Below are 20,927 nucleotides of genomic sequence, written 5' to 3'. Positions count from 1 at the left end.
AAAAAAGTTTAAGGTTACAATCATTGTTAATGCCCAAATGATTTAAAATAAGGCTTCTGCTCATATGCTTTTATATTTTCAAAGTATTAAGATAACTGAAAGAGGTTATTTTAAAATGTCCTAAGGCCTTATGGACCCCATGGAAGAGTAAGTTTAGCCTTATGGTGTCTTAGGCACTAGATACGTGTCCTTAAAATATTTTTACTATTGTGTTTTAACAATCTCACAAAGTTTTAGTAGATCCCAAAATGGCTAAGCCAAACTTAACATTGACATTGTGATGTGCATATCATACATGGTAACCCACTAACATGCAATTGTGAAACCAATGAGAACCAATTCTCATACATAAAAGAATTGACCTTAATCATTTGATTAAAGATCAGATAGTTTAGATCATGTGTGTTGATGGAGAACATTGAATCTTTGCGATTGAAAACCCTATGTGTGTTCTCGTGTGCCTATGACACACATCTTTGCCTGAACTACACATGGGTGTAAAATCAAAACTAGGGCATGTACAATATGTGTATCCATCGATCAATCATAAAGAAAGGCAAGAAAACACAACCCAGTGAAAGTTATGATCGACAAAATTGAGTATTGAGTGTATGTTCGCAACATAACAAATGGGCAAACTACCTCACATGAGGTTGAGGATGACAACAACATCACAATCACACAAATATCCCTCAAAAGTAATACATACCAAATAAGCACGTGAAACAAGAAACAGATTCTAGCAAGCCCCCACTCTAATCCAACAATCGATCCACATGAAATCTTCATTGTGCATGCAAATAGACTGCAAAAATTAGTATAATAAAATCAACAAACAATGGAATTTGCAGTTGAACCCAAAAAATGAAGGATTGAAACATGGAGAGTCTTTATGCAATAACCTCAAATGTTATGACCCAACACAAACCTTCGGCCCTAGCAAATGGATACTGTAGAAGTCAGTCCAAACTTGAATACATAATTAATTCATAAGGACTTATGACCATAATATGTTAATCAATTGAAATCTCAAAAAATTTATGCAGCCGAATGCCATGTTAAATTGGTGAAAATATTTCAAATTAAAAAAATGAAGCTCAGCATAACTTATACTAAGAAAGACCTTAAAATGAGTAAATCAAATCAAAAAAAACTTTAGCTCCAGAGAATGTAAATCTAAATGTCAATAATAAAAGGCTTAAACCAAAATAAATTTCTAGCATATGAATTTATGCAAATTAGTTCTTCTTTCATTACTGTTATTGCTTTTGTATAATAATTTTTATAAGCCCTATCATAAAGATCAAAGCCGAAGCTCTCAACTTTCAGAAGACTAAGAAAAACAAAAAATAATGGCTTGTTTAGCATCTCTAAAAAATAAAGAAAATTTTTGGAGATTTGATTCAGTAAGGAAGGTTTATACCATATTTTGCCCGAGTAGAATGGGATTCGGTGCCCGCAGATGTTACAGCACATGCTGTTTGTTTTTTTTTTCCCTCATTTTATTTTTGAACCTGTAAAAAATAAGGAAAAGAGGTGGCACTGATGAAATCATTTGTAAAATATAAGTTCACAATTTCAGGAGTAATATCATCCTTCAAATTTCATTTCTTCATCTTTCGAGCAGCGTAATATTTGATCCTGTATAAAATTTTAGCCACAGAAGAAGTTAAGAATGCTTCAAATAATGTAAATAAGAGTTCCAACCAGAAGCAAGAATATATTTTTTAATACCCCGAAGGTAAACCATCCAAATATATACAGTATCTGATTGATATATTCCCAATGCAGATCCGGGTTAGAACAATAAATAAAATTTTTACTTGAAAAACCTTGCTTCCTTCTTTGGTATATAAGAATGGGGCAAACCTTAATTGTTTTGATGGAAAAGAAATTCGGCCTGAGTAGAGTTGAAGAAGAAAGAAAAAAAAAATCCTATGTCTCCTCCATCCCTGAAGAAGACAAAGCTCCCAACTTTCCACTAATAGCTTCCAAGATCTCTGGAACAGTTTGCTGGTACTTATCCACATAATTCTTGTTAAACCTCTTCTCCCCCAATAAAAAATGGCGGCAGGTCATGCCATCCCTCAACAAACCCCTCTCATCAAGAAGCTTAAGCATGCCATACCTCGGCACAATCCTTTTCTCAAAACTCAGAGACAAAAGCACTGGCGAACAGGACACCTTAGCCGGCCCCCAACCGAGCTTCTCTTCAAAAAACTCCAAATTTCTCCTCACCTTCTCCTCCGATGATGACATACAGTAAGGATGCCTCGCAAACGCGCCACTAATTTGATCCATCGACCAACCCAAGCTCAAAAAATTCTGCACCCTGCTTTTCCAAACAGGGGCCGGCACCTTAGAAATCACCGCAAAGGCGTGAACGAAGGTCGAGCTTGATGGGTTGATGCCCAGCTCTTTCACAGCCGCAAGACACGAGTCAAATTTAGTGGAGCATTTCGTCAAACACTTTGGGTGCAAAGCGATCAGCTTGAGTACACCGTCCATAGGGAGCCCGTAATCTAGCAAAGGCTTGGTCTTATCGGGAACTATGTTTTGCAGATCGGAGAGAATGACAGCGGGATAACGGCGAACAGCGGCAAGGAGGTCGGCGTGGGAGGGTATGAGGAGGCGAAGGAGACGAAGGTTGGGTGCAAGGCGATTTTTAATGCTGGAAAGGAAGATGCGAGCTCGAGTGTAGATGTGATCGGCGAAGTCGTCATTGGAGAGGCCGAGGGATGCGTACAAGTCTAGCTTGGGTTTGAGGGTGCGAGTGGGGCAAGCGAGGAGGAGTTTGGGAAGGCGGGAAATGAGGGCGGTGATGTGGTCGTCGGAGAAGCCGTGGTTGCGGAGGAGGGAGATGACGGAATGGGGTCTTTTGGTCGATTTGAGGTTGATTTCTTTGGAGGCGGCGGCGGCGGCGGAGGGAGAGAGGTTGCAGGATTTTTGGAGAAAGTAGAGGGTGAGGGTGGGATCAGTGACGAGTGGTGGGGATTGAGGGGGAGGAGTTGGGGATGTGGTGGATCTGGTGCTGGTCGAGTAGTGGAGATGGTGGCTAGGCTTGAAGCGAAGCAGGCGAAGCATAGTGGTGAAGGAGGAATAATTGTTAGGCGCCTATAAAATAGGTGCTGCATTCTTTTTATTATATTCCTATAATTAATATGATTAAAATATAATGAAATTTACATGACCGGATTCACACCTAATAGCTGTTTGAAGGGGTCATGATTCAAAAGTACATAAAGACCCCAAATACTATCTGCCACATATATAAATCTCAAGAAAAACTAAATAATTTAATATATAGTGGGGTCAGATTGCATACATGATAGATAGTGATTGGAGTCTTAATGTCGTGCATCAGAACTCATGATCTGATTTCAAGAAAAACTAAATAATTTAATATATAGTGGGGTTAGATTGTACACATGATAGATAGTGATTGGAGTCTTGATGTCGTGCATCAGAACTCGTGATCTGATTTTTTTTTTTTTTGGAAGAGGAGGGATTAGAGAAGTGGACGGGCCACGTACATTCTAGGTACAACACCAATTAAGTGACAATACATTACTTTAGTATTAATTAGGCTATAATTATTGGGATTACAACAATTACAAGCGATTGTTATTGATTGTTGACTTTTGGCTTTTTTCATGAATATTGATTTAGTTTTCAGTTCACTATTCCATTCTCTCTGTGAGTAATGTGAGTGTATTTATAATTTTTAATATAATAAGCACTCTATTCAACATTTAAATTCCCCATCACTCTCGAAATTGAATAATCCTAGGCTTATTGGCCTTTTCTCATCAAGCCGCATTATTCTACCATCAAACATGTCAAATTTAATTAGTATTTCAATCATTCTGATTATATTTTTAAGTGTTTGATTCGAGTTGATTGGAATTCAAATTGAAGCACTTTTTGTATTGTTTGAGGCATCCGGTTTGACAATTAATTTATTGAAATCAAAACTTAGATGATCCATTTAAGCTGCATGTGACATTTGTGTGACATCTATCATAAAAAAAAATATTTTTAATTTAATAATTTTATGTCAAAATAAAATCTACGAATATAAAAATCATTAAAAAATGGCAAAAACATTATCAAAATATGTAAATTTTTTATTTTATTATAATAATTTGAATAAAATTTAATTAATTAATAAATACGTGATTTAAACATTTAAATGTCACGCGCCATGATTTTAAAGTAATTCATGCAAAATGCTTCTAAACAATTTGCTATAAGCTTTTTCCTTAATTTTATTTTTTATTTTTTTGTAATTTGCTTAAGAATAGATATTAGTTATATCACTAAACATATATTAGATATATTTACTTTGTCCATTTTATCATGATATATATTTTTTTTAAATTGGCTTAATATATTATATATAGATTTGGTGTAAATAATTTAAATTTTGTAGATTCTCAAAAACAAAAAATAAATAAATAAAAATTTAGCACTCTATGAAACTCTTATTATTTCAAAAAAATTTAAAGAAACATATCACACGCGCACGCACACATATATACAGAGAGATATACACACACACACTTATCATACACATGTAGAAACTCTTAATTTAAAATATTATACAATTACTAATACGAATAGAATAGTATACATAAAATATACATATTTTTTTAATTCATAGGTCCATATTTAATATAAACATTATAATCATTCATAAAAACAACTGCTAAAAAAATTATAGAATATATCTATTTCTTTTGAAGTTTTAGTGGGTTTTAATTTCTCATATGAATATACTTCGTTTTGCTGCAAACGAGTTGATCCCATCTGAAAATAAGCTTTATCATACATTTTAACAAAGCCATGTATACGTGTTTATAAATGTTGAGACTTTTTTTTAACCAAGTATAGCAACGAATAATTTTGGACTTGTGTAGAGTTGCGAATGGAAAATACGGGGCTTTCGCATGGTCATTTAATTTGAAATTTGCTGGACATCTTTTGTACCAAATGCTAAGCCTTACGAACACAATTCTTATTTATTTGCATCTCATATTTAACACAAACATTCATATTTACATACATAGCACTTAAATCTTTAACATCACATTTGTGCTGTTGAATAAGCTTACCAATTCCATGATGAGTTTTGAAATTATGGCATGAAATGAGATCACGCCCTTATTCAATTCCATGCATCTTGATTTTGTTGGAGTCAATTAGAGAAGATTAGAATGGCTTTCAACATGATCCATCAGATTGCATTAAATGAAATACTTCCCATGCATGTCGGGGTTATGGTCTATGTAAATGGTTGGGCTTCAAGCATAAGAATTTTTTTCTATATAGAAAAATATACATCCTAACTACATAATTTTTATGTATTTTGCATAACTGACACCTAAATTTTGATATTTATATTTATAGCATATTGTCATAAATTTATGCATGAAAAAACTATATTTCAATATTAAAAAGTTAATAATAATAGTATTTTTAATGTAATACCAAAGATTTGAGTGTTAAGTATGTGAATATGAAAATCTAAGTGTTAGATATATAAATATATAAGAATTTTGTTGTACAACTTTAAAAAACCCATTACGAAGTCCAACACATGGGTAAAAATGAAGCACATCACGTGATCAGAATATTCCAAACATATTCAGAGAAAGGCATATTCAAAGAAAGCACAAAGCGACAGTCAAATTTGATCAATTCGGCAGGACAACTTGACAAACTCGCTCTGCCAATTTTAGTTGACTCATTTGAATGGTATGACACATGCCAGTTCATGTTGGCTTACTCAACCAGAAAAATCAGACAAAAACTTGCCTAATAAGTTCGACAGAGAACAATTCGGTCAGCTAATTTCGGAAGTCATGACGACTTTATCAGTTCACCTTATAACCAGACAAAGTTACACAACATAAAATGAGCTATACAAGTTGCTCCATCATTCCTACTATTTTGAATATATTTTCTCTTTACTGTGTAGCCATTTATATAACAAACCTTGCAGGCGTACTCAAATCTACAAATAGGAGAGCCTAGACAGAAAGGAGGTTTTTTTCCTTATTTTTCTTCTTTTCGAGAGATCATACTAGAAGTTTTCAGTTTCATCTCCATACTCTAAAGATTTTTTCTTCTATTTCTCAATATTTCACTCTTCTCCTTTACATATTTTTATCTAGGTGGTGTGAGTTTGCTGACAATCCATGCTTTAATATGTGTGATATGTATGTACATGCTCCTTTTTTTAAATAAGAGTAGACTAATAGTTGGGCGTTTGTAATAAATCATCAATTACTGTCATATCATTGGAAATGATTGGCATCCAAGAGTTGAGGTCTATGTGGGGGCAATAAAGATCTTCAAATTATGGTTCCACATCCATCTATAGAAATATGTAGCAAGTCATCGTTAGAACTGAAGCCGATAATGGGCTATTTCCCTTCACCTTTGCTACTATTGGGCAGAAAGAAAATGAATCATGGTTGTGATTTCTCAATATATAAATTGATCAACTGGCTCGATTGAGAAAAGACATGGATAATATCACATAAATATTTTAGCTTGGTTTATGATCATTGAGAAAATGTTTGGCTAGCACATCTACATTTTGCAATACATGTCCACGAGAACTTAAAAAAAGAGTTAAGAAGCATGGCTAGTCCTTGAGGAATTATGCAAGAAGACATAATTTGACGAGAACACTAACAAGATCGAAGGATTTACTGGGCATATGTTGAACATTGTCAGAGGAGGCGCATGCATTGATTGTCAAAATGGAGTCAATCACATGATGGATCTAGGGATGATACAATGATAACCAATGCTCCTAAATATTTCAATTGCATTTTAAAACATGCATGAAATCTCATTATCCAAATACTTATGTTGTGCTATTTAATACAAATATACAATGTTTTCACATTATTCATCAAGCGCTTCAATGATGATAAAAAATAGGAGATTGCGACTGAATGTTTAAATGAACTTGTGAATTACACATAGATTTGTGAACCAAATCCTTCTTAAACAAAGACAACAAGATTCAAAACAACAAAATTCATCAAACCTTCTATAACACGAGTGATGGGTCCATTTATCACACATGATCACTGGAGATATTCATTCTAAAAATTAAGTTCACAATCATAAAGACAAATGGTTCAACAAACTTTTTTCTTACAATGATTGTGTAGACATCAAATTTTAGTCGAAAAGGATCCCTTAACATGAAAACAACCTCAAATTTTCAAACAACATTGGGCTAGAAAATTGAGGATAGCACATTCAAAATAGTATTATAATTGGAGAAAATTCCACCTAAATTTATGACCCTTCAAAAAAAATTACATACATACCACTAAATTCCTGTGTATTTACACATCAACATATAAACTTCAATTTTTTACATACATAACATCTGACCTATGCATAAGGAATGCAATTCACTTTTTAAAAGTTAAAATAGGGGTACTTTTTATGTGATATAAAAGATTTGGGGAGTATAAATGTAAAAAAGCAAAGTTTAGGAGTTATATATGGGAATGCATATGAATTGGGTGGCATGCATGTAAATGCCCCTGCAAAAAAAAGAAGTTGAAAATTGCAATAACTTAAAAAAATGCTCAAATAACAATTGCAAGCTTTAAGGTTAGAGCAACTATTCATCTATTATCCACAACAACTTGCCATGAATGGCAATTTAAGTTTAATTCAAGCTAACAAACAATCAATGTAATATCAAGTGTGTCCATATGATTATATTACAAAATCCTATTCTAGCCAAAACGTGGCATGTGCCCTATGATCTGGTGGGTTTGCCACAAAATAATAACCATAATATGTATGATAAAAACCTGAATATTCCCCATTCATAATTATTTGTACAGCATAAGAAACAACTGATTGGGCATGAAGCTCCTTGATATTTGAAATCAACTAAAACATTGCCCCTTTAATAAATTTTCACCGCAAGTCTGTAAAATTTTAAATGATGTAACATGCAGTCATTGACAAGGATCTTTAATTAAGCTTCATCAACCAGTTTCACTACATAAGTAGAATTGGGTCCGTGACAACCATATGAACTTAACTGGGCTCGTCATCGTTCTACTCTAAATTAACAATAGAGTATATTTTTTTTCTTTCAAATCAAATTGTTATTAAATTAACAATAGAGTATATTTTTTTGCTTTCAAATCAAATTGTTATTACTATAGATTAAGCATTTAGAATATACCAACCTTAATCAAAAGTTCTATCTTGCAATCGACAAAAGGTAATCACTCACTTATATTCACACATAATTAAGCATTTAGAATATACCAACTAACCTTAATCAAACGTTCTATCTTGCAATCAACAAAAGGTAATCACTCACTTATGCTCGCACATATAGGAATCCTTGAACCATATCATCATAAATGCCTCATAAAATAAAGATGAAATTGCGAGTAGTGTTTTATATGATATCCAATCCACAGTACCATGGGCAAAGAATCAGGTGAAAATTTTCCTAGCCCACAGCAACTATTTGATATATAACTTCACTCTGTTGAATTATCATGACAAAAAATTAAAAATATGAGTGTGATATTCTATTGAATGTTATGATATTCATACCTTAAACAAAAAAAAAAAAAGGTATATATTGTGTTCCAGCAAGTGATGACAAACAGAAACTCTATTGGACCATTAAAACAATATCTTATACGATCAAACTAACTAAAGAAACTCAAATAGTTAAAATTAGCTTAAAAGTAACAATTATAATTATCCCTAAAACTGACTTACAATTAAGGTGGAGAAATTGCTGACAATGGTCATGATGAGGTCATCTGATGCTGTTCTCTGGTCCAAAGTTGGCTTTATAGAAGAAGAGAAACCAATTGGAGATGTTATTGGCTTCTTCACAAAGAGTCTAAAGCCCTGTGGCCTGCACTCAGCCATTCAACAACTACAAAATCTCCAAAATTGCGGCAAAACTGATACATGGCCTCAAAAGAACTGAAGGGCCATAAAACAGGGCCCATGGCCTCAAAAGAAGGCATACAGAAAAAGAAAGAAAGCTCAGAGAGATTGAAGCAATCTTTCATAGTCTATCATTTAATGTTCCACAGCAGATTCCTTGAACTGAAGCACAGACAGAAGCAATAGCTGCAGAAATCACATTAAGTAATCAAGTTAGCTGACAGTAACAGATCACATACTACACTTTTTTTTTTGTCATAAAAGCACATGTAAGCACAAATAAAAAGGTTTATTTAAATGCATGAAAAGCCTGAATAACGCTACAGTTTTGACTTTGATACCATTCTGGCATAGAAGCTGAACAAGAAACAAAGATAAATAGAGCAAAGATGGAAAGTCCATATCACCTTATTTCTCAAAATCAAAAGAAGCTCCTCCTAAAGCTTTCCGACATACAGCTACATGGATGAGCACAAAAGCACTCAGTCAACTATGCGGGATGGAAAGTGTACTTTGGGGTCAGAATTTTAGAGTTAACTCAATTACATTAATTAATCTTAATTTTGGTATAATAAATAAAGTTTTTACTATTCCATAAGTTTTTAAGATACTTTTATCATAGTCCAACTCAAAATGGAGCTTTCAAGCCAAACTCAAGCCGGGCATAATTGGCCCGAGCCGAGTTCGAGCTCAAGTTATGAGCTCGATCTTACGACTTGAGCTTGAGTTTAGGGCGGCTTGAGCTCTGCTCGACTCATTTACATCCCTGTTGGATACTCATGGATCAAAGATGTTCTCTCTCTCTCTCTCTCTCTCTGGAATTTCACCTTAGAAAACATCCTTCTTCTCATTGCACAATTTTGAAAGCTTGAACACAATAGACTTTAAGGGCACCCGAACTAAATTTTCAAATGCTCACTATAGCAAACAATTCAACGAAAATAAATTCAAATACAGCATACAATCATCATTTATACCTCCAATTTAAATAAGTATGATAATACAAGACTCGCAAAAAAAGCAGCAGCATAAAAACATTAAACAGATTACTAACTGTGTATGATAAAGATGTAAAGATCACTGATTTCTGTTTAATTGATATTCGTTCATGAAAAGAACATTTGATTGCAGAAAATGCAATGACCATGCCTCAAAAATTCGTTCTGGAAAGTATAACCAGAACTCTAAAAGTTTCCAAACTTGGGAGATCACAAATACATGTAAAACAGCATGAAAGTTCAGCTTTAGAATAACAAGCAATGCGCTCATAATTTCTTCATATAATTGCAATTTAATCCAAAGAGCAGGTTATTAAATATTCCTAGGAATAACTGATGAAGTATCAATGAGAAGCTCTGGCAGGTCATTGCAGCATGAGATCTGCTATCTTTAGTTTCAAATTAAAGTAGAATTGTTATCATATTCCAGTGAAACATTTCCTCTTTCTATACTTACCTTTATGGTAAAATCTCAACGAATAAATGTTTAAATAAAAATCTCTTAAGTCCAATAAACTGCTAATACTGCTGAAATTAATCAGTAATTGATCAGGATGATTGCTCATAGAAGGAACAAACTGATACCTTCCAGTATTCCACGTCGACATAGCCTATTAAAATTAAAACTGAATGGCCACAAAGAGTAAACGCTGCCTCTGCCATATTCCACTTGCCTAACATAAAAAAGTATCTACAGCTACAACAAGGACCTGCAGACTTTCATAAAAAACACATTCAAATTAAGACAACTTTAGCCTTTTCATCCATACTAACATTAACTGCAGAGCAATAGAAGAAGCACTGGAGTTCTAGAACCTCCAATATCAGCTCCCGTGCAATGCAAAAATTCAAGTAAATTTTCCAAAACGCGAAAACAAGCGTGTGATAAAATAAGGTGTAGATTGTTTGTTAAATAAAAGAAACGTAGGAATCTTTAAAGATAGAACCATTGCAAGTCTAATTAATAGCTAATCAAAAAAATTGGACTGCATAAAAAAAACTTAGCTAATCAAATGCCATGGTATTACAGACCAGCTCAAGCTTGAAGGATTCTGAAAATAAGCAATTAGACACTTTAACACGAAAAACATTGGAAAATTTACATACATACCATTCAATTCTTATATATATACGTATCTAACACTTAAGTTTACATATATATCACCTTCCCTATGCATGGTGCATGGAAAGGTGTATTTCACTATTTGAAAGTTAAAATTGTGGTATTTTTAATGTGATATGAAAGCCTTGGGTGGTATAAATGTAGAGAGAAAAGTATTTAGGTATTATATATGTAAATACATAGGAATTGGGTGATCTATATGTAAATGCCCCAAAAACTTTATGAAAGATGACTTGCAACCTTAAAGCTCAATTGGCACTCAAAATAAGAAAATGCACAGCTTCGGAAATCAGGTAGAAGGCTTACAACTCAATGATCCATGGCGACTAATTCAACATAAGGCATTTCACATCAATTTTATCCTTGTAAGCGAGAATGACTTCTGGAGCTTGAATCTTATACTTAAAAACATATTTCTCAAGGAACCTTTTTTCACTTGCGTAAAATATTGTTGTCATTTTGAAGTTCTTTGCTAGTCCCTTGGAGGCCAAAATGTTCATAACGTTGTGCCTAGGCACGATTCTCTTTTCAAGACTGTAACACAGGAGAATCGGCTGTGTTGCCAAAACGGACGGTGTAAAATTCATAATCTCCACAAAAAAGTTAACACCCCTCTTGATTTTCTTATCTGAAAGCATCATGCAAACGGGAAACTTTTTGAACGCAGAGAAGGTCTCCTCCGCCGACCAGCCTAAACTCTGGAAGAGCTGGAACTTCCTCTCCCAATTTGAGTTACTCTGCATCCAAATTGCCTTGAGACCGTAAACGAAATTCAGTGCCGACAGATCAAACCCCATTTCTTTCAGCGAAATTACTGATTTGCTGAAACGGGCAGGGTTGCGCAGCAATACTTGAGGGATCATGATAGATAATTTTACTATATTGGAAGGGGGGACTCCATGATCTTGCAGAGTCTTCAAATTCGGGAAGACCTCCTTCTCGAAGTTGCGGCTTAAGAGCCAGGCAAATTTGCAGGTGTTGGCTAGCAATTGTTTGTCGCTGCCGCAGATGCTTCTGAGAATATCAAAGTTGGGTCTGAGCCTGTTTTCAAGACTACACTTTAGGATGGAGGGTATGGCTGAGATGAGCTTCGCAAGGCTATCGTTGGACACTCCAACACCAAGAAAGAACTCCAGCTTGGACTTGATGTTATTCTCCGCGTCAGAGAAGAGAATGCGAGGAGACTTGGTGATGATAGAAGCAATATGGCTCGTAGCGAAGCCATGTTCCCGGAGGAGGGCAAGGATGGAGTCGGCGTTCTCTGTGGTCTTGAGGTTAATTTTATTAGCGAGGGAAGGGAAAGAGCCACCGACTGTGAGAGGCCGCATGATTTCATGAGGTAGGATATGGTGAGGTCTGAACTCGAGGAGGAATGAAGCAGAGATTTGTCGGCGAAGATGTTGAGGACAGTGAGGTGGCACAGAGAAAACCTCTCTCCGGCGATCCATGGGCTTCTACTGATTCGCTGGACGATGTGGATCATTTGTTATAGACGATGCGCACCATGGTCAGTTCAGCGGGGTGAATCGCGAACGACGACGGCGCATTTCAATAAACCCTAATATGGGCATGTTTTGCAGCCTAATAGGATTTCCCACGAAGTATCATTTAGTAAATCTTGCAAATTCAAATTAAATAAATTCCTAAATTTGAATTCGGTTAAACTTTAGGAATTATTTAACAATTTATTTTTAAAATTTAAATATGTTAGTTCAAATAAAATTTTAATATGAATTATTGATTTAATAGCGTACAATTTTTATTTATTTATTTATTATTTCTAATTACATCTATTATTAATTAATTATATATTAAACTAATTATTCACTATTTACAATTTTGCAAAAAAAAAATTGCTCTTGATTATAATTTCATTATAATAATAGAGATAACCATTTGTGGTAATTAATTTGAATCTCATTACATATATTTTTGTGTAATATTTTTCTTTAATTGGTTTATAGAGATAACCTTGAATGCAAAATCACCAAGATGTTCTTTCTACTTGTAGTCCATATTACTTCTCGCTGTTGATGGTTAGAAATGAATAGTAGAATATTCTCTTAACATTGATTATACCTAAGAGGTGTTCAAGAACAAAAGCCGATTTGCTAGTAGTCTTAAATGCAAAAAATGGAGGCATTATGGCAATATTCCTCTTGCTAGTAGCCGACATTTTTTCTTTATAACACTAAATTGTTGGTTTTCTCTATGATGATGCTTTGGATTGCTGACATTGTGCTTTTAATGTCCCACTTTTTTATTATATTGGGCTCTTTTAACTTCCATCCTTAGGTCTTTTTTGTTTTATGAATTAGCATTTATTGTTCATTTTAACTTGTCTGCTTCAAATTTTTATGAAAGATTGTTGTACTCCTCGTATTTTATATACTAAGATGGATGTACAATATTGATTATGTTGTTTTGTTTATCCATTGAATACTACACTTGACTTAATGCTGCAACAATTTTTTATATTGTTATGGAGCAATGATGAAGAAATCCTTCACCTCAACAAGACTCAGCCAATTATTCGTTGTAGCTTTTACTACTTGGTATTGGGATCTTTTATGTTGCAATAATATTTCAGTCCACTCTATTTAGCAGATGCAACTCTTGTTGTTCCTCCTTCGCTACAACTCTAGTTTTAGGCAGTATGGCTTCTAAATTTGATGCACTCTCACTTATTTTGGTACTTAAAATGTCAAACATATTATACACTCCTGTTGATTATCCCTAATGACTACATATATCTTTTCTTTAGTTTAAATCGTGAGAGTTCTCTGATATCTCGATCCATAATCCTATTACTCTCTTAGATAGCTTCAGATGGAGTCAGTCACACCATGTTACAAGGATTAACCTGAGCTCATTGTTATCATTTTTTACACCATATTTTGTATTTTTATTGTTTATTAAGAAGTTTATTGCCTTCCTACTTTTCATAGTTTATAGAATTTTTTTTTACATTGCTGACGCCTTTTTAGACTTTAATGTAAATTACTTTTCATAAATGAATAATTGGGTGTGACCCTCAAATTTCAAAAAAAAAAAAAAAAATCATGTAGGATTTAAAGTTATCATGCTTGATGTTTTACAAGATTTAGGTTAAATGCTATTTAAATCCTGTTCAAATTCTGCTACCAAAAAACTCATAAGGGAATTGTTTTTATATCATACAAATTAATATAATTGATCTAGTTTTTGGTATGGGTTAACAATTTAGCCCAATTATTAACCTAATTCTTGATTTTAACGTTCTATTTTAGATTTATATTATTATATAATGTAGAAAATGCTTTTAAAAAAATTGCCTTATAATATAATAATTATATTTTGAGAACAACAAAATTAGATTGATTCATTTAATATTTATTCTCTTTAAGAATATAATTCTTTTGATTAATCATGCCATCTCCCATCTCCCAACCTAAAAAGGCCTTCATTTGCTGCATTAAGAGATAAATAGTTTAAGGATTTGACATGATTCTATATTATATCTTAGATATTATTACATCTTCATTGTAACCTACTTTGTGAAAATATCACTATGTAGAAACATCTTCTTGTCATGAAATTAGTCTTAAATGTTTCTACTTATTGATATTTTCATTATTATAGTCTTAATCATGTCGTTGCCATATATTGCAGCCATCATTGTTGCATTACGTTTTTTTAATTATGCAATATTTCAATGACATTATAGAGTTTTTTTTTTATTGTCACACCCTTATTGTTATAAGTTGCAAATTGTTCCTATTGTTGTAGCCTTCAAAACTTTATTACTTTTTTTTTCTATTTATATTTTTTTTCATTTAAGAAGAATCATAATTTCTTTATCATGAACAATCATTATAATAATCAAATAGCCTTAATCTTGAGCTCACATGAAATTGAGAGATGATATCTAAATCCATCGAGAGAGTAACAAAATATCCATCCATCATATTAATTAAATGGGAATAACTATCTAAAATGTTCGAGATTGGTTTATTTGTTCTACAAAAGGGAGAAGAGTTATAGGCCATTTATAAGACACCAAAAGAGAGAAGTATTTAACTAGATTACTTGAAAAACATGGATGATTTTTACTTAATAGTTTCTCTTTTTCTCATTTTATAAGCCATCGGCTTAGATCAATAATTAAAAAATTATGTAAAACATGTACAATTTTTATCATTGATTTATTTTTAATATCCTATGACCATGCAATAAGAGAATATTTACTGGCATGTTTTTTATAATGATTAACATTCAAAAGGGATTTCTTATAAAGTATAACTTACACTTTTCAATGTCCTTTATATACTAAATTTTTTTATCAATATATTATTAACCCCATTTTGTATGGGCTCATGCAAGAACGCGTGTGTGTGTCTATATATATATATATATCAATATATTATTAAACGCGACCTGAGAATGGACTAGCGTGTAGGCGCCACGACCCTCATTTAATGACTCTTATTTTAAAACTATATATATATATATATATATATATATCTACTTTTTACATTCACCATAATTTTAAAAATATGCATGTAGCAAACTAGGTTGTATATAAGACAAACTCTTTTTAAAATCCAGCCTCGGTTAGACCCTTTAAATCTCTTGGATCTATAGAACGAGTCCAGTGTAGTGAACCCGTCAAAGTCATACGTACCTGGAGACTTACCTTGCACTTAGATGCTTGTTATGAAACTTTTTGTTAGATGATGTACTAGGCTAGGATTTATGATGCTAGGTAGTTTTTTTGACACATCTGACAATTGTTCTCTGATGGTTTGCTTGTGCTAGTCGTGCATCACTTTCGTATTTTTTGGTGTGCTTGTGTGCTTGTTATGCATGATAGTATATAAGGATGTTCTTCAGCAGGGAGTCGTGCCTATATATAAGCACACACAAAGACATCATTAAGGGGAAGCACATAATGATTTCTAATCTTTTCCTTGCAGGTGTCATTTAGCTCCCCCGATGAAAGACACAGCTCATTATACGTCTTATTTTTGTTGACTTTCTCGTTAACATTATTGTCATTCAGGTTAAATCCTTATTTTCTTTTTCAAATGTATTTGATAGAGTCCTTGGACTGAGTCTATATTAGAAATACGACCGATCGACCCGAAGTGCTCAAGCAATCATGCATGAAACATGCAATACGATCCGCACATAAAAAATGCCACTAACGACCACGTAAATAATGTGTAAAACTTGGCCTAATGTCCTCACGTATGTATATAGAGTTGACGCTCTTGGATTTGCGTCATAGCCGCCCCTGGATTTGACGTGGCAATGTGAAGGTCTTTTCTCTCTGATTTCTCGTAGGGGGAGTCCTCCACCATTCGTAGGGAGGACTAGATAAAACGTTTTTTCCGTCCTACGAACTCCCACAATCTCACTGGATGGGCTAGCTACAAAGCTTTTTCAATCCCTCGATATCGAACTCAACCAACTATTCAAGGAAGGTTGAGAGTGCTAAAGCCGTGGGAAATTGAGATTCCAACCCAATGAGACTCGACCTAGGACTCAAAATAAACAGAATCACTCGTGTTCGCTAGGAGTGACCAACGAATGCTCCCTATCCTAGGACTAACTCTAGGAAATTAACGGCCGCCACATGTGGGCGACCGAACCAAACACACCAAAAGAAACTAGGGTTGGCTAAGAGTTTAGGGTTCTCCCCGTAGCGAAGAAGTCAGACGTGTTTCTTCAAATAGGAGGAAGCTCTCCTATCAATAGAAGAGAAGCTCACATTCCGGTGGCACTCCGAAGATGTTGCAGCGATTCTTCCCCGAGCGAGGTTAAAGCTCTCCTCCGACGTAGGAGAGTGGCGCCTTGCTCCCGAGCTCCTCCTCAAAAAGATCCTCTCACTCACTCAAGAAATGAGGAGGGAGATGAAGTAGACGAGGGAGGAGGAAGAAGAAGAAGAAGAAGGGAGGAAGGTCGACACCTCCTCCTCCCATGGTCTTTTCAAAGGGGGTGCCCTCCCAATGACACCTCCCACAACAACTCCTCTGCTTCTCCCACTAGGCTCACCGCATCAAAGAAGAAGATTAAGTGGAGGGAGAGAGGGACGAAAGCCAAAGGCACTCCCGGGCAAAAAATGGGGCCAACCAAAAATGAGAGGGGGAGGGGTAATAGATTAAACTCGACTCCCTCCTCTAAATGACCAAAATGCCCCTAAAAGAAGCCCGAGATACTTCTATAGGAGGGAAAAAGGGGAATAGTCACCCATCTGCGACTCTAGTGGTTTCGGGAGTTGATGCAATGTCAAATACAGAGAAAAAGCATCACCCGGGAGGTGACCCGCACGTAAGTGTCGTTCCTTGGGCATTTAGGTGCCAATTTGGAGGTGGTGCCATATTTCTAGTTTTTCGAGAAAATGTTAGTTTTAGGCTATTTTTGGGCATATAAGCATCTGTAATGGCTCCTAGGCGTCCAGAGACTGGTGTCAAATTGTTGTGCTCTGTTTGGTCTGCGAAAACCAATATATTGGCCGACAAATTCCCCTATTTAATATAAGGAATTAAATAAGGTTTATATTATGCTGGGTTCGGGAAAAGCTTCCTATAAGGGCAAGCCCCTATAGTCATAAATAGAGTATTTTCATCGGGAGCGCCCGACAGAGGATTTCTCGATTTGTAAGCTACGGAAGACTTTGTATGAGTGAAATGAAATCCCGTAACTCCAAAACAGAGTATTTAAATCGGTAAATCACCGGGGAAATCAATGTCAATGGTCGTACTAAACTACGGTGCGGGTAGGTTGTCATAAACCCTAACTTTCTCGTAGCACGCGTGGGTGGACTCTGTGATTTCTCTGGGTTATGAGAGGCTTCAGAGGGATGTGTGGTGACTTCTATTCATTAAATTAGATACCAAGAAAATCTTATGTCTCGAATGACCGTTCCGATGGCAGGTTTTCCTGTGTAAGGTTGAATTGTCGCCAACCTTAGCTTCTTGCCCCAAACAAGTCCTAGAGAGTCCTAGGTGGGTGTCTAGAGCTACCGAATGCTACAGACAAACCGTAGACTGCCATGAGTCATGCAGGTGGACACCATATGCTCATAACATTTAAAAATCATTCGAGTAGTCTCCTTTTCTACTTTTCTTGGGATATGTTGCAGACTCAGCGTCACTAGCCTCTTTTATATTTTGAAGTCTTTTTACTTTAGTTGTGTATTTGCATGCTTGGATTGTTTTTCTTATTTCTTTATGGTTTATCAAGAATGTCCCAAAAATTACTTAGACTTCTAAGACAGTAAAATTGGAACTTTTTCTATATTAAAATCATAATAAAAGATTCAAGCTAAATTAAAATTTAGGATGTACATATTTTTAGATATTGCTCTTTAATGAAATGTATTTGTGTGTTTTTCTTTCAAGTACAATCAAAAGGATGAAAATTTGTAAAAAGAGTGAAAAGTACATATTGAGATATTGAATGGACATATTTTTATGCCTAATTTTGAGATATTGTTCTTTAATGAAAGATATTTATGTGTTTTTCTTTCAAGTACAATAAAAAAAGAATGAAAAATGGTAATAAGAGTGAAAATGATCAAATTTGGAGCAAAAATGAACTGAGACGTCTAAGCACCAATGACTGGCTCTTACGCATCAGTTAAACAGAGAGAGTCGCGCCTAAGTGCTAGGTACACCGCGCTTAAGCGCCATAAATAGTTATTTAATAATTCATTGAATTTGGATGAATTTTTGATGAGGTGTTTGAAACAACCATTGGTAAAAACGTAGAAAATAGCTAATGTACATGAAAATTCATTGAACTGACTTTTGAAAGGAGACAACTTCTAGAAGATTCGTTGAATGACGACATATTTTGAAGAGACACCAAGACACCTTTTGAAAAATTATAAAAGAAGACTTGGATTGAAAAAATCCATTCAGATACATCCAGACTAATCCAGTGCCAACCACCACATACGTCGCCGTTGCAACCCTTTTTCTTTTTATTTTATGTTTTAGTTTGTATTGTAAGTGAGGAAAAGATTTAAATGAACTTCAAGACTTTGGTAGAGAGGATTTTAAGATTCAGAAGTCATATAAATGGTCTTCTTTCTCTACTCTTAATCACAAAGTTGTTAGCATAACATTCAAAGTACTTGTGGATGAGTTTGTCAAAGAACTTGTTTATAGCTTGTTAGCATATAGCACCATCACTTTTGAAGCCGAAAGACATGATTGTTACACTAAGTTTCAATTGGGATTTTGAGTGTAATAAGCTCCTCATCTTCATGAGCCACCTTGATTTGATTATAGCCCAAAGATTTGTTCATGAAGAAAAAAATTGTGTGAAAAGACAATGTCGACCATTATTTTCGATATGAGTAAAGAAAATTCTCTTAGGATCTTCAAAGTCTATGCAGACACAAATATGTTCATTTTTTTTTATCACTCAACACTAACTACAAAAAAGATAATTTTCTCCTCAAATAAATGCAACATCTACTAACTTTTCAATGTCATGCTCACTTTTTATTTGATCTCCACTCTCATTCGTCGAAAAGCATGCCTAATCAATATTATATTAGGCTGTATATATAATTTACATATTGCAACATCGAAAGATAGTCGCAGCAAGTTTTCATGGCTCTAGGCAAAAGAGTCCTTAAACGCTACCAAGTAATTTTAAAAGATCATTACTCTCTCTCATTTAAAAGCAAACTTATAAATAAGGTGAATATTCTACAATAAAGATTAATCATTCATTCTTCAAAGAAAATTTTATTTTAAAATTTTAATATATGAAGGTGGTGCCATATTTTTAGTTTTTCGAGAAAATGTTAGTTTTAGGCTATTTTTGGGCATATAAGAACCTGTAATGGCTCCTAGGCGTCCAGAGACTGGTGTCAAATTGTTGTGCTCTCGGGTTGGATTTCTAGGGCACCAGGTTAGCTCGAAACCCTGATTTTCATCGGGAGCGCCCGACAGAGGATTTCTCGATTTGTAAGCTACGGAAGACTTTGTATGAGTGAAATGAAATCCCGTAACTCCAAAACAGAGTATTTAAATCGGTAAATCACCGGGGAAATCAATGTCAATGGTCGTACTAAACTACGACGCGGGTAGGTTGTCATAAACCCTAACTTTCCCGTAGCACGCGTGGGTGGACTCTGTGACTTCTCTGGGTTATAGAGGCTTCAGAGGGATGTGTGGTGACTTCTATTCATTAAATTAGATACCAAGAAAATCTTATGTCTCGAATGACCGTTCCGATGGCAGGTTTTCCTGTGTAAGGTTGAATTGTCGCCAACCTTAGCTTCTTGCCCCAAACAAGTCCTAGAGAGTCCTAGGAGGGTGTCTAGAGCTACCGAATGCTACAGACAAACCGTAGACTGCCATGAGTCATGCAGGTGGACACCATATGCTCATAACATTTAAAAATCATTCGAGTAGTCTCCTTTTCTACTTTTCTTGGGATATGTTGCAGACTCAGCGCCACTAGCCTCTTTTATATTTTGAAGTCTTTTTACTTTAGTTGTGTATTTGCATGCTTGGATTGTTTTTCTTATTTCTTTATGGTTTATCAAGAATGTCCCAAAAATTACTTAGACTTCTAAGACAGTAAAATTGGAACTTTTTCTATATTAAAATCATAATAAAAGATTCAAGCTAAATTAAAATTTAGGATGTACATATTTTTAGATATTGCTCTTTAATGAAATGTATTTGTGTGTTTTTCTTTCAAGTACAATCAAAAGGATGAAAATTTGTAAAAAGAGTGAAAAGTACATATTGAGATATTGAATGGACATATTTTTATGCCTAATTTTGAGATATTGTTCTTTAATGAAAGATATTTATGTGTTTTTCTTTCAAGTA

At 34.5% G+C, this 20,927-nt stretch overlaps 1 protein-coding gene across 1 annotated transcript; it reads right to left on the bottom strand.

The window, feature by feature from the left end:
• Positions 1–575: 575 nt before the first annotated feature.
• On the bottom strand, positions 576–12,673 carry LOC110026771. The gene is given in 8 exon segments (XM_020727882.1): positions 576–936; positions 1,424–1,641; positions 1,870–3,114; positions 8,788–8,929; positions 9,140–9,150; positions 9,306–9,321; positions 11,413–12,386; positions 12,389–12,673. Coding segments are annotated over 6 exon segments (2,502 nt in total). The 5' UTR covers positions 12,569–12,673; the 3' UTR covers positions 576–936; positions 1,424–1,641; positions 1,870–1,935.
• Positions 12,674–20,927: the final 8,254 nt, after the last annotated feature.

The sequence above is a fragment of the Phalaenopsis equestris genome, unplaced genomic scaffold (assembly GCF_001263595.1).
Source record: "Phalaenopsis equestris unplaced genomic scaffold, ASM126359v1 Scaffold000400, whole genome shotgun sequence".
Classification (NCBI taxonomy): Eukaryota; Viridiplantae; Streptophyta; class Magnoliopsida; order Asparagales; family Orchidaceae; genus Phalaenopsis; species Phalaenopsis equestris.
The sequence above is the reverse complement of the archived record's forward strand: the minus strand, read 5'-3'. Positions and strand labels throughout refer to the sequence as shown.